Source organism: Gavialis gangeticus, unplaced genomic scaffold, assembly GCF_001723915.1.
Source record: "Gavialis gangeticus isolate Ggan-Ray unplaced genomic scaffold, GavGan_comp1, whole genome shotgun sequence".
In the NCBI taxonomy this organism is placed as follows: Eukaryota; Metazoa; Chordata; order Crocodylia; family Gavialidae; genus Gavialis; species Gavialis gangeticus.
Window position 1 is genome coordinate 58,060,300 of NW_017728995.1, and position 13,588 is coordinate 58,073,887.

At 40.8% G+C, this 13,588-nt stretch overlaps 1 protein-coding gene across 2 annotated transcripts in view; it reads left to right on the forward strand.

Moving 5' to 3' along the window:
• The window catches only part of PER2 (period circadian clock 2), a 64,470-nt gene that overhangs the window by 7,097 nt on the left and 43,785 nt on the right, over positions 1-13,588 (forward strand). Inside the window, exons 2-4 of one of the 2 annotated variants that reach the window (XM_019503677.1) lie at positions 10,449-10,922; positions 12,222-12,284; positions 12,540-12,694. In XM_019503677.1, the coding sequence (XP_019359222.1) occupies positions 10,666-10,922; positions 12,222-12,284; positions 12,540-12,694 (475 nt within the window). In that variant the 5' untranslated portion in view covers positions 10,449-10,665. The remainder of the gene's footprint in view (positions 1-10,448; positions 10,923-12,221; positions 12,285-12,539; positions 12,695-13,588) is intronic. The other variant, XM_019503678.1, reaches the window with a different exon arrangement.

Here is a 13,588-nt window from a genome sequence, read left to right on the forward strand (position 1 = left end):
GAAGCTGTTGAACGATATGGGTCCAAGGACAGAGCCTTGGGGGACCCCACTGGTCACAGGACACCATGATGAGTGACTTCCATCAATTACTATCCTCTGGGTCTGACCACGGAGCCAATTCTCCAGCCAGCGGATGATGGTGGACCCACGGCCACAATTGGCCAGGTTTGCCAAGAGGTGATCATGGGATACCAGATCGAAGGGTTTTTTGAAGTCAAGATATATGACATTAATCTCTTCTCCCTTGTCCAGGTGATAGGTCACCTGGTCGTAGAAGGAAATGAAATTGGTCAGGCAGGACCTACCCGCAACAAACCCGTGCTGGCTATCCCTTAGGATGTTGGCGTTGGCCAGTCCATTAAGGATGGCCTCTTTAATAAACTTTTCTAAGATCTTCCCCAGGATAGAGGTCAGGCTGATGGGCCTGTAGTTTGCTGGATCCACTTTCCTCCCTTTCTTGAAGATAGGCACCACATTGGCCTTCTTCCAGTCTTTTACAATCTTTAAATTCTCCTCAGCCTGATGAAGGGTGTATGTGCCCAAAAGCTTTCAAAGAAAGGAATTTTTTTGCTGCTATTTAGTTGGTGTAATAAAAGATATCGCATCTGACCCAAGAGTTTTGTATACTACTTAAAGACAAGTACCAGCGAGCGTACTGTGGTCTTCTGTGTTCACTGGTTTTCCTCCTCCTTTTTGTGTCCCTTGAAATATGTCTCTGATCTGTTTATAGAATGTCATAAGGGGAATCTTGGTAGGTTTGGCCCTTATTGACCTAAAGGTATAATTATGACAGAAGTCTGCCTTGCCCTATCTCAGTGCCAGCAGTAGGCAGTCCCATGACATGCAGCTTTCTGGTTCTTTAAATTAGAATTCTGATGCCAAATATAGCTTCCTGAGTAAGCTTGTAGACTGAAAAGGATCTTTCTTTCACTGAGTCCTACAATGCCTCTATTGCATTCTTCTGAACCTCTTAACCAAGAGCTTTAGAGTTTTGTATTTCTCTTTTGCACTCAACTTTTTCAGGTGCTTACAGATTTTTGTGCTTTGTGCTTACAGATTTTTCAGCCCTATAAATTCCTGTACTAGAGAGAGATTTATATGCTATTTGTTTTACAAAAGGAATTTTCCTAGAAACAATTCTTCAATAAGTTGTTACAAGGACTAGATTGTAAGCTTTTTTGTTTAATTGTCATTGTTTATAAGGAAATTAAAATTATTTGCTACTTAAATGAGTTCTAAATGCCAATTTATGAATAAGACTCTTGAAAAATATAATTCAACTACTATTCTATGTGCTTGTTACCTATAGATATATTTTGCACTTTTCGTCCTATTCTTGAAATTGAAGCTTTGTGACTTGCTATAACCGTGAACTCAGTGTGGGAGAAAATGAGCCCTCAGTCAGAACAAAGGGTGTCTCAGGAACAGGTCTAACAACCACTGTACTCCTCTTCTTAATGCTTTCAGATTTCATATATAATGTGCGTGCATGCATGCAAGCACACAATAAATATATTTATATATAATTAGTGGTATCCCTTTGGTCCCTTTTTTATATGTTTTACTTAGTTTTAAACATCATTTATTTTATTTATTTATTTATTTATTTATTTGGAATATATTGTCTACTGGGACTTTCCTAGTATCATCACTTTAGGATGTTACATCCTGATACTACTTGGGGTCAATATTAAAATGTTATTCCTCTTGCAAGACACTTGTCCTGATGATGGGCATGTGTGATGTCATTTTTGCTTGGAGGCATCCCATATTACTGCAGTAAATGCACCAGCTACAAGTCCTTTGATTTCTGTCCCTATGTTTTTGTGTACTTCTTGTACTCATCCTTTAGCTCTGTTTCCCACTGTGCCTGACGCTGCTGCCCTCCCTGTTTCAGGTGAGCTGCCTTGTGAACTGGAAGCAAAGTACTTGCAACCACAAGGCACTTCAAGTAGGCACACTAACACTGCTGGTTGATTAAACTGGTTGGCGTGCCTGCAGCATCTAATGGGCATATCTATACTGTTTAATTTAGGAAGCAGCCATCCTGTATAAATATATTTTGCTGTGGTGCTCAGAGTAACTGCCAACTCTCCTGTACTCCTTTATCCATCAGATGACCTTCTGTAGCGGGCCCTGGCAGTTGCCTGAGTTTAAGTTACCTTGTTTTTCTTTTTCCTTGAAGTCAAATATTCTTATTTTTGCTGCTCTCACACCTTCTCTTCCTTAAAATAATGAACTTTTTATTACTTCAATCCAAGTTGCCTTCTTACCTATAGGTTTTCAATCAATTTGTCTTTTATTTGTCAGAATCAAATCTAAAATAGCTGCTATCCTACTAGCCTCCTCTGCTTTCTGAATGGAAAACTATTGCATTTAGTGCATTTAAGGAACCTGATGGACTGTCCAGCCATGGTGTTTTCCGAGCCATATGTGTGATTAGAGTCCTTCATTACTACTGGAATCTGTTTGAATATTGCTGATAAATTAGGACTTTTTTTCTAATCAACTATTTCTTACTCCTGACTTAAGTGATAGAACCCCCCCACCTACTATCAACCTTCTCCCAAAACAGTTTAAAACACTCCTCCCCAGGTGTGTGGGTTAGTGGCCAAAGACACTGTTTCCCTTTGTTAAATGGAACCAGACACTTTCTATTTTCCTTCTAAACAAAACAGTTGTGGTTGAAGAAACCTAAGCCTTCAATGTTAAAGTCATGGATCCATCTTCTAGATTAGTCTGTCTCTGTCTGGGCACTTATTCTCAGTTGAGGATGAGACTACCACATGGGTCCTGAACACCTTCATCTATGCCCCCTGGACCATGTAGTTGCCTCTGATATGGTCATACATACCATGTGACAAGCATAAAGGTCTGGATGAGCCTCTACAACTGTTCTCTGACACTTGCTTGGAGCTAAAGTCAAAGACGGCATGCTTCCCAGGGAGGTGGCCAGATTGGCAGACGGGTACTATCTGTACTAAATGTATTTTTTTTTTTAAGCATCCTCCTTCACTACCACTTTCTAAGCTTGATACATAGGGGATCTGGGTGAGGGTTGGAGCACTGCCTGATGTGTGAGGTGGTCTATGACCAGGCTCCAGGTAGCACAGCTGTGATGCTTCTTAGCAGGGCCCCTGCAGTCTTCTTCTTTTCAGTCATCTAGCTTCTTCCATCCTGGATACTTTGGTTTTTCATGGGGTTATACAAATCTTTTACTTTTTACTAAAGATTTCCTGGATGTCTTGATATATTTCCTGTTGAACTCCTTAAGTTCCCATATGCTTCTCAGTGAACTACCTTCTCATGCAGCTTACCTGCTTCCGGAGGGGATTCCAGCAGCAGGCATCTCTCAACAGGATAGTACCACCAAACTGCCTCCCTTTTTGCCAGGGGTGGGGGGAGAATAGGTTAAGCCCAAGACCAGGACCTCGAGTGGAATCCTCTAGGATAAAAACCTCTGTCTTTAAAGGCTTTCACAGTGCAGGGAGAGGTGCATCAAAATTAGTGACATGTCATTTTCCAACTGTTATTGATTCTTCCCTCTGGAGTCCCTGTAATGGATAGGAGGAATTGCCTCCTGTCAGTGAATTTAACTGGCTAGCTTCCTTTGTCTCAGAGTTGTCACAGCTTAAAGTAGTAGTTGTTTTGTATAACTTCTTATAAATGAAATCTACTGTGGAGAAAAAACGGAGTGGTTTTAGTTCCAAATCACCCTTTGATAGGTGGATGGAGGGGCATCCAGGGTGCATTCATGGATTGTGTTGGCCAAAAATCTTTCAGACAGCAGTGCATGAGATTGACTATTTTTTTTTATATATATATAGTCAATATATGGACAGCACATCTCTAAAAATATCCAGCAAAAACTTCCCTAAATGTATTTCCAAGTAAACTTTTGGATAACATGGAAAAAGATATTCAAAAGGAAACGGTGGATATTGCTTATCCCTAAACAGATTTCTTTGGATTAAATCTGTTGTATTGAATTCCCAAGTAAATGCATCAAAACTGGCCACAGTCAAGCTATCATGTAAAGAATGTAAAATAATCCTTTGCTGATGGTGTATTGGCTGAGACACATGGGACAAAAATCTTGCCTGTAATGCCTTAGGAAGGCTAACTGTAAGAAAATTATCTTCATTAGCAGAAGTGAAGCTTAAGAAGTTATGATTTTGGAAGGGCAGTAGCGTAGTGATTAGGTAGCTATTAAGTATCAGACAATTCTTTGGATCTATCACTTCTTTTATGAAGGTAGCAATTTGGAAAGTGTCCACTGAGTAGTGATGCATAGTATATTTTTGCTAGTTTGAATATCTAGCTGAACAGTGGAGATTACATGCCACTTATTAAATGCTATTGGATTTTCGTCTAGAAGCAAGCTTGCATTTACCATGTCTTCCAATTTAGGAAGACCAATATAGCAGTTTATTTTAGTTCAGCAAAACTGTTAGTGGTGTTTAGCATCTATGCTATAACAACACTCTTCTTCTATTGATCTCTTCCTCCATAATGAATGAACAGGCATACTGTCGACCTTGATTAGTAGATCTGAAAATTGCATAACCTCAGTATATTGATAGGAAATCATTTCTTACTTTCTGATTTGTCTTTTTAATTGGCTATATTGAGTTTCTAGAAAATAATCTAATAGCAAGAAAATACAGCTGTCAGTAGTGATTGTTGAACTAAATGCCCAATTCTTTCTTCATCTGAAATCTAGATACCCTTTGTAAATCTTCAGCTAAAAGGAATGAATAATATTTGTTTCCGAGAGCTCAAAATAAGAGTAACATGTCTGGAAAATCAGTAATTAGGAGGGTAAGAAAATTATTTTAATTGGGGAATAAAATGGTAGCTACATTTTAAATGAATATAAAATTAAAACTCTGTTAAAAGCAAAATAGTGGGGTGTGTTAGTTTTTGTTTAGTTTTGTTTTTTAACTTCAGTCTTCACAAATAGGGTCAGCTACCAGATGACAAGTGCCGTGTGGAAGACCAGGTTAGCAATTTAGTGCCCTTCTTCTAAGACAAGGGAAACAAGATCTGGAAAATTACAGAGCAGTCAGTCTGTCCTCAATACCTGGAAAGATTGTGGAGCAGGTTCTCAAGTATTCTGTTGAGAGAGACCTAGATCAGGCATAGGCAGCCTTTTCTGGCTATGGGCCAGACTGACTCACCCCAGTTTAGAAGCAGGAAGATGGGCACTAGGACCCAGCCACTGCTGCCATTGGTAGTTTCTAAACAAATATGAAAATAGGTTTGAAAATACAGGCTTTACATGTTTTAATAGGGGTGGGGAGGGGGAGGATAGCAAATGACTTATGGGGGCAGGGGTGATGTGGCAGGCCTTGGGTTTGAGGGGAGTATTGTCTGATGTTATGTCAACATTTGTTCAGAGTACCTGGGTTTGTCCAGGTTTCCCGTATCTTCTGTCCAAATGAACTTCATTTCCAGGTTGCATGACTCTTTCTTTGTCACTGTAACTTGCAACTTTTAAAGTTGACTGCTGTTGGATGTTTTTTACCTTTGACTATTCTGTAATAATCAATTCTTAATATGTATCTTGTTTTGACTGAATATGTTTTATTGTTGGCTCCTGTGAACTTGTGCACACGCGCATCTATATAAAAAAAAAAAAAAAAAAAAGACTTAAACACACTTACCACTACACGTACAAAGCCACACATATTGAGCATCCTTGTTTTACCAAGACTTCATATCACAAAAACAATTACATTATAAAAAAATACAACTGCATACATTAAATCCTTAAACAACATGCATCAACTTTGCACAAAAAAACAAACCCTTACAGAAATATTCTCTTCATACAAAACCCCATGAAAAACTGTTGCCTCAGTAAAGCACCTGAAATTCTCTGCCTATCAGTCCTTTCTGGTTTAGTGAAACAAGTGTGTCTAGTCCTTTTTCCTCCACTTCTTCTCCAGCTCTTCCTCTGTGATCTCTTCCTAGTCCCAGTTGATATAGTAATTCAGTTCATGCAGCCCCAGCTTCAGGCACTCTTTAAGTGAACTTCAAACCCTTAAAAACCTTGAGCTTTCTTACTTCTCATAGGCTAGTTTTAATACATGCTAATAAAGTCCTTAATAACGTTTCCTCAGGTCCCTTTTGATATGGGTCCATATAGCACCATCTCCAATGCTAATGGCAGGTTTATTTTGGTGACGCTCAGAAAGCAGCAGACCCTTTCCCCCACACTGCCTTTGCATATGTACATTCCCAAAAAACATCCCACTTACTTCTTCCCTGCATCTCTTGCTTGGGCACTTGGGGCTTGTCAAGCCCCATCTGTGTGGTGCGTCTCACCAGCAAGATTTCATACAGCCATCCACGCTAGGTCAGCATGTTCCCCTTTAGTTGCCACACCCATGGACTCTTCACAGAGGTCTGATTACCTCAAAATAGCAGCTGTGTAAAATTGGGTTATACATGCTTCTTTCCCTTCTCCTTCCATATTTTGAATAGAAGAACAATCCCAAGTCTGGCAGCCGCCATTTCCCCGATCTCTCTTGCTTTCTAAAGTTCAGATCTAGCCAACCTTCCTCTTCTGGCATTCCAAAAGAACATGCATTTCCCTCTGTACTTCTGCTATCTGCTGCCATGTTGGTGGAATTACAGTTCCCATAGGTAGAATTTAATTGGTAATAGCAGAGCCTTGACCAGTACCACTTGTCTGACAGAGGACAGTATCCTTCCCGGACCACAACTAAAATATTTGTTCTAACCTTGCCATCACCTTTTCCTGTGCTATATTACCCAACTTCTCCAAGTCCCTCCAGTTCCCTGCTCCCATTATGGTGCTTTTCAGTCTATTTAGTTTTCTTCCTCCCAGTACCTTTACTCCACTTACAACCTTGTCTTTTCTTGTTCTTTGTGCTAACACTTCCATGCCACTCACAAATAGTGGTGACAAGGGACACCATTGTCACACCCCTGCATGGATTTTAAAGGTAGCTCCTTAGGTGCCCATTAATTTAGACTTAACTCTTCTCCATATAATAGCTTATCCAACATATAAGTTTCTCTGGGAACCTCATTTTCCTACCACTTTGAATACACAATCATGATTCACTCTGTTGTATACTTTTTTTTTTTTTTTTTTTAGGTCTAGGCTTGCTATAATTGTTTTTGGTTTCCTCTGTCCAATTTGGGACTGTATCTCTGATCACTCTGGTTTCAGAGATCTTTCTACCTGGTACAGCATATACTTGGTCTCCATTTATTATCCTCTGGAGGTTTTTCCTCGTCCTCAAAGCCAGCATCTTGGTCATTAACTTTATACTTCATATTAAGGAGTGTAATTGGACTCCAGTTTTTCAGGAGTTTCTTCTCCCCTTTCTTAAAGAGTAAGATCGCAATGCCTCTTGTAAAATCTTTCCTTGCCTCTCCCATTTCCTTAAAAACATCCACTATATCCCTCCCTACCCATGCCCAAAATTCCTTGTAAAATTCCACTGGCAGTCCATCTGCTCCTGGTGATTTCCCTCTTTTTAAAAGTTTCTAAACACTCCTCCACTTCCTAATCTTTTCTTTCATCTTTTCTTCCATCATCTTTTCTTCTTCATCCTCTAATTTTTTTTTAGTCTCTTCCAAGAAATCTTTCATCTTCTTGTCTACTTCTTCCTTCTGGTATAGCTCTTCATAAAATCTCATCACCTCCAACACCTCCCCCTGCTTTTCCCCCGGGCACCATCACCTTCCTGTATTACTTTAAGCTCTTTCTTGCCTTTCGTCTTGTCAAAATATTGGAACCACTCTTCATTTTCTCCTACACAGGGTTCTTGTGTTAAGAATACTTTCTCTCATCTTTTCTTTTAACCCAAGTTTTTATCTCTTGCATTAGTTCTTCTCATACCTGTCTTCCTTCTGCAACTTATTTTAGCAGCTCCTGCATCTTTCTTTGCAGCTCTCTGAGCTCTCTTGTTCTTCTCTGTGCACATCTTCAGCCTTCCTTCCTGAAGACTTCTCTCATCTTCTTCACCATCATATACCATTCTGTAGTACTCCCCAAATATTTCTTAAGTGTTCATCTGGTATGATCTTTGCCAAAAAGGCCAAGATACTGATCAGAACCTTCCACAAATTTTTTTTAAGAATGATTCTAGATAGTTGTATCCATAGAGATCTCTATAGAGATATAGATACACAGCATAAGCTTTCCTTCATACCTTAAACTTCATTTAAAGCCTGCACACCCATTAAAATAGATGTTCCCACAGTCCTTTCCCTAACACAATCTCTTAGTTCTCGCCCCGGTATTGGGGTTTATGTTCTCAGCTCATTCACTGTCCTTGTTGCTGTCACTTTTGCTGTTGCTGCCACTGCTGCTATCATCATCGCTGTCTCAAGGTCTGGTTATGTTGCTGTCGCCTTCGTTATCCCTGACCCCTCCGCCTCTCGGAGTATCTTTGAACAGCCTTTGCCGAGTGTCCCTTTTGCTAGGTGGAGTTGGCTGCATCTTCTCCATCCTCTCCCACTGATTTCGGGTAGTTGGACTGAAGTTCCCTCAGAAACATTTTAATGTGGTCTGTTTCCTCAAGCTGCATGTGTCTGTACATCAGTAGGTGCCTGCAGTTTCATGGGGCGTTGCTGATGCTGGACACAAATTGGTGGAAGCAGGTTGGTTAGTAAATGTCCATACAGCGCTGCCTCCCTTGTCATCAGCCTGACTCATGTCACCTCTTTGCGGAGCCAGTTTACCTTTTCCCACACACCATTGATGTAGGGACAGAGCCATAGGAGGTGGTCGATGGTCTCTGTTGTACCTTGGCAGATTTTCCCTGGGGCAGGTGGGTCAAGTCCCTTGCCCCTCTGTGTCTCCATGCCCTCATTGAGAGTGCGCAGTGAGCCATTAGCCAGTTCAATTCTCTGTGCTCCTTTTGTAGGTCCTTGTGGAATATCTGGTCCCAGACAGCCTGGCAGTCATTTTTGGGAAGCAGCTCTACAGTCAATAGCCTGCCTCCTGTCTCTTCTATAGTTGACATAGTCACCGGGCTTTCCTTTTGTAACCTGTACTCATTCAGGACCCTATAGAACCAGGGGTGTTCCATGGTCCCTGGTTTCCTGTTGGTTGGTGCATATACCCGCCACTGTCTCAGGAGGTGACCTGCAAAATACTTGATGAGACAGGCTGTTTTGGTCTCTGGCCCAGATACCAACTTGCAGATCTGGCTTGTGTACCACGCCTGCAGGAACAGGTGGATGTCTGGCATCCCCCTGCCTCATGTCCATTTCTTCTTGTATAGGGTCTTCCTTGCTTCTACCTCCATTCTGGATCCCTGAAAGAAAATGCACATGGCTCTGGATTCCACAAAGATAGGTCCATGCAGTCTATCTGAAGAAGCTGTGTGGTAGTGCCCATTGTGCTCAGTCTCCCTCAGCTCTAACTCTTTCATGTCATGGTGAGACACTACAGTGATTACACATCAACTTCCTCTTGACTTCTACAGCTGAACTGTACCTTTCTTTCCAATTTCTCATGATACCTATTGCTTCACTAGCTTTAAACGTCTGGCAAACATCTCCAAATAGGGCCCCAAACAATTCACTCAGAATCCTTGTATCAGCCCTTCTCTCAGCCTGTTGAGTATGATTGATTAGTGTGGCTGCACCTGCCATGAGGTAGAGCCATTCCAGGTTGTCCTGCACCTCATTTGCATATATATTTTGGAGGGTCCCAGGACTCGTGACTAAAACATCAAGTTTCAGTCATGAGTGGCGCGATAAGTAGCACATGGATCCTTTAAACGAGTATGGTTACACACACATATTGAGTAGTGATGACCTGTGGGGTCACTATGACTGGAAATGCTGTTGACTCTGCTGTGGCCCATCCCAGCTGAACTGTGTGGTAAATCATGAGCCTTTCAGCTTTGGACTAACATCACATATAATTTGTCTTTACATATGTGTAGATGCAAAAATGCAAAAGCTTAAATATGTTATGGAGTACCTGTGCTAAAACTTGTAGCAGTTTCAAAAAAGGTAAAAATGCATCAATTCTGGATGAACTAAATACTAGAAGCACGTTTATTTCAAAGTCAGTGTTTTCAGATTTGCCCCTCACTTCCATGTGTTCAGGGAGAGCAGTGTCTGAAAGTAAGGAGGGGCAAAAAGCTGGGGGGAGTAGAGCACAAGGGGGGCCCCCTGACCCCTTCTCTCTTTCTCCTCCCCGATTTTTATTTTCCCTTCTAAAGCAGTGGGAGGGAGACAAATTCAAGACAAATTTCAGTAGTGAAATTGTATGCATGGAAAACTATAACAAATATATACCTTTTCCCTATATTGAATCTAATTATGGGGGTTATCTTATATTCAGGATGCTCTTATATTCAGGTAAATACATTATTTAATTTTAAAGGAAGTTGAATGTTACAGCCAACTGTGTTCAACCTAGTTTTACTTTTTTTCTCCTCCCTTTTTAGGCTCCTGGATTCACGTTCCAAGACTGCAAATCTTGTATGCAGAGAAAAAGTATGAATATGACTTGATTGATTCTTGATCTCTGAAAGTATTTCTGCATGTTCAGTGGGATGTATTAAGATCAGGAATTCTGCTGTAGTACTGAGGGAGAAGAACCGTGAGCAACAACTTGAAATCATTTAAATATATTTCTTAGTCTCAGAAAAGCAATAATACAAAATGAATGGATATTCTGAACTTGCAAATAACTGTAGTCAAATGCTTGCTGAGGAGACTAATATTCAAACAAAGCCTGAACAACATCAGGATGCTCTTCAGGAGGATATTGAGATGAGCAGTGGTTCTAGTGGTAATGACTTTAGTGGAAATGACACAAATGAAAACTACTCCAGTGGGCATGATTCTCATGGCAATGAATCAGATGAAAATGGGAAAGATTCAGCAATGCTTTTGGAATCTTTAGACTGTCATAAAAGGTAGTATTTCAATTTAATCTCCATTCTTTTTCTATGTTAAGTCTTACAGTATAATCTACTGTTAGATTAATATCTGCCATGTAACTTGTTCTGCTGTATTTGTATGCTTAGTCTTCTTTATCCTTGTATACATTCATTATTATTTTTTTTCCTTTCACAATTTCACACTATAATAGGCAGGTAATATATTGTATTCTTTTAGTTCTTTCTAATTTGAGAAAATAGTACTGCAGTTCCTTTTGGACACAGGATGATGTGACTGTATGGTAACTTCAGTGCAGAAAAACTAATGAAAATATTGCTGGAAACATGGGTGACTGGTGCTGCCTTAGTCAGGGGGGCATGTGTCAGTGACCCCGGGGGGGGGGGTCCCCCTCAGTCAGTCCCCTCAACCAGGGCTGGAGTGGGGGGGTTCCCCACAGCCTGTGACTGGGTAGAGGTCCTCTGCGGCCAGTTGTGATACGACCGATTGGTGCAGCTGCTTCCAGAAGTCACTGCAGCCACTTCTGGGAGCAGCACAGCACTCCATTCCCTGGCTGGTGCTTGCAAGGGGGCACTGGTGCTCCTGCCTGCCCTCCCCCCACCCATCGCCTAAGTGGTGAGCACGGCTGGTCAGGAGGGTGCATCGGCGCTCTCAGGAGGTGCGCGTGCACCTCCTGCATGTTGCCGCTGTCTGGAAATATACTGAAGAAGGTTTGTATTTATATTTCCTGCTTAAAGCAAATAGATCCATGAAAGAAGGTTGTTGATGGCTTATTTCCACTCTCCATGTCTTAATCCTGAATTTAAAATGCAGAATATGATTTTATATGCGTATTAAACCCAAGGCTAAAATGTTGAAATACTGCATCTAATATTAATCTGTATCAGAACAGGGTGTTAAATTCAAATTACACTTGCCTCTCAAAAATCTGTTTTCTTGCCAATATGTCTAGTTGGTTAACTGCAGGGATATTGTTACTTAGTGGCTTCTTTTCTTTTCTTTTTTTTTTTTCTTTTTTTAAGAGCTTGTGAATCACTTTTATCATGATGGGGAAGTAAGACATGAAGCCAAGATAAACTTTTCCATTTAATGATGTCAGTGACAAACTTGCCTAGTTTAGAATTCCACGTTTATTGCCTACTAAATTGTGATAGACCATAATGTACCATAGACTGAAGCTGTTCCTTTTGCCAGTTTACCTGGTATAAGCTTTGGTTTGGTATACATAAACTTTTTAATTTTCTACTGTTTATTTTAAAGCTAAACCTAAAGACAGCACCTGACTCTTTATTTAACACCCTGAGTTTTTCTTGCAGCTCAAATGCATTTAACCTGATGATTGCAAACTCTGAACATAATCAGTCTACCAGTGGATGCAGGTAAATTTAAAATGCATTACACTTAATGTTTAACATTTTATTTTTGTTTGCAACAATGAGCCAATTTAAATTTGGTAAACTTGGTGATGTAACTAGTTATTATGAACCCAAAATGTTTTTGATGCCATATACTTATGAAACTAATTAGGGTAGCTCTAACAAGGTATTTGGTGTTATGTTACAAATGTCAAAAGGCTTTGGGTTTCTCTAATGTGTAATATTTTAAACATGAAAATCTTTATTTTAATTTTGTAGCAGTGAGCAGTCCACAAAAGCCAAAACACAAAAGGAATTGATGAAAACATTGCAAGAGCTAAAAGCACACCTCCCATCTGAAAAGAGAATTAAAGGCAAATCTAGTGTCCTGACAACACTGAAATATGCACTGAAGAGCATTAAACAAGTTAAAGGTAAGCAAGGTTGAAACTTCTAAGAATGCCTGATTGAGAAAAGCAAACTCTTGAACTAGCATTGGAATCTCTCTTTTTTTATGTAAAGGGAATCATAGAAAATTAGGGTTGGAAGGGACCTCTGGAGGTCATCTAATCCAGTGTTTCCCAACTTTTTCCGACCCAATGCACACTTAGATGAAAAATTGCATCACGCTGCCCCCTCCCCCTGCCCCCAACAGAAAATGCAGTCGCTATCCCCTGCCCCATGCTGCCGCTGCTCCACAAAGTTGGGGAGGGGGTTGTGCCTGGTACTGGCTGGAGCCATGCCCCCCAGGAGTATTACAGACGGAGCGTTCATTTATTCATTTATTTGTGTGACTTTTCCAAAATTCCGTGGCACACCTGGTCATGTCTGATGGCACACCAGTGCGCTGCGGCACACTGGTTGGGAAACATTGGTCTAATCCAACCTCCTGCTCAAAGCAGGAAGTTCACGATGACTGAAAAGAACCTAAAGCTAGTATAGTTGTGGTTTGTTTGCTTGTTTGTTTGCTTTAATGAGTCGAATCGCTAGCCCCTGATAACTTACGTGGTTTTGTGTTTCTTTCGCTTGCCAAAAGTACTGGTATTTTTGTTTTGGAGAAATCAGGTAGGGTAAGATACTTAATTCAAATAAAAATACTTAGCATGTAGGTTGTACAAGAATGCCTACACAGTCAGATGGATTGCAGATTGGCTGAGGGGTCGCACTCAGAGGGTAGTGGTGGATGGGTCATATTCGACCTGGGGGGAGGTGGGTAGCGGAGTCCCCCAGGGCTCGGTCCTGGGGCCTGCGCTGTTCAATTTCTTCATCAGCGATCTGGATGATGGGGTGGAAAGTAACCTGTTTAAATTCGCTGATGACACCAAAAT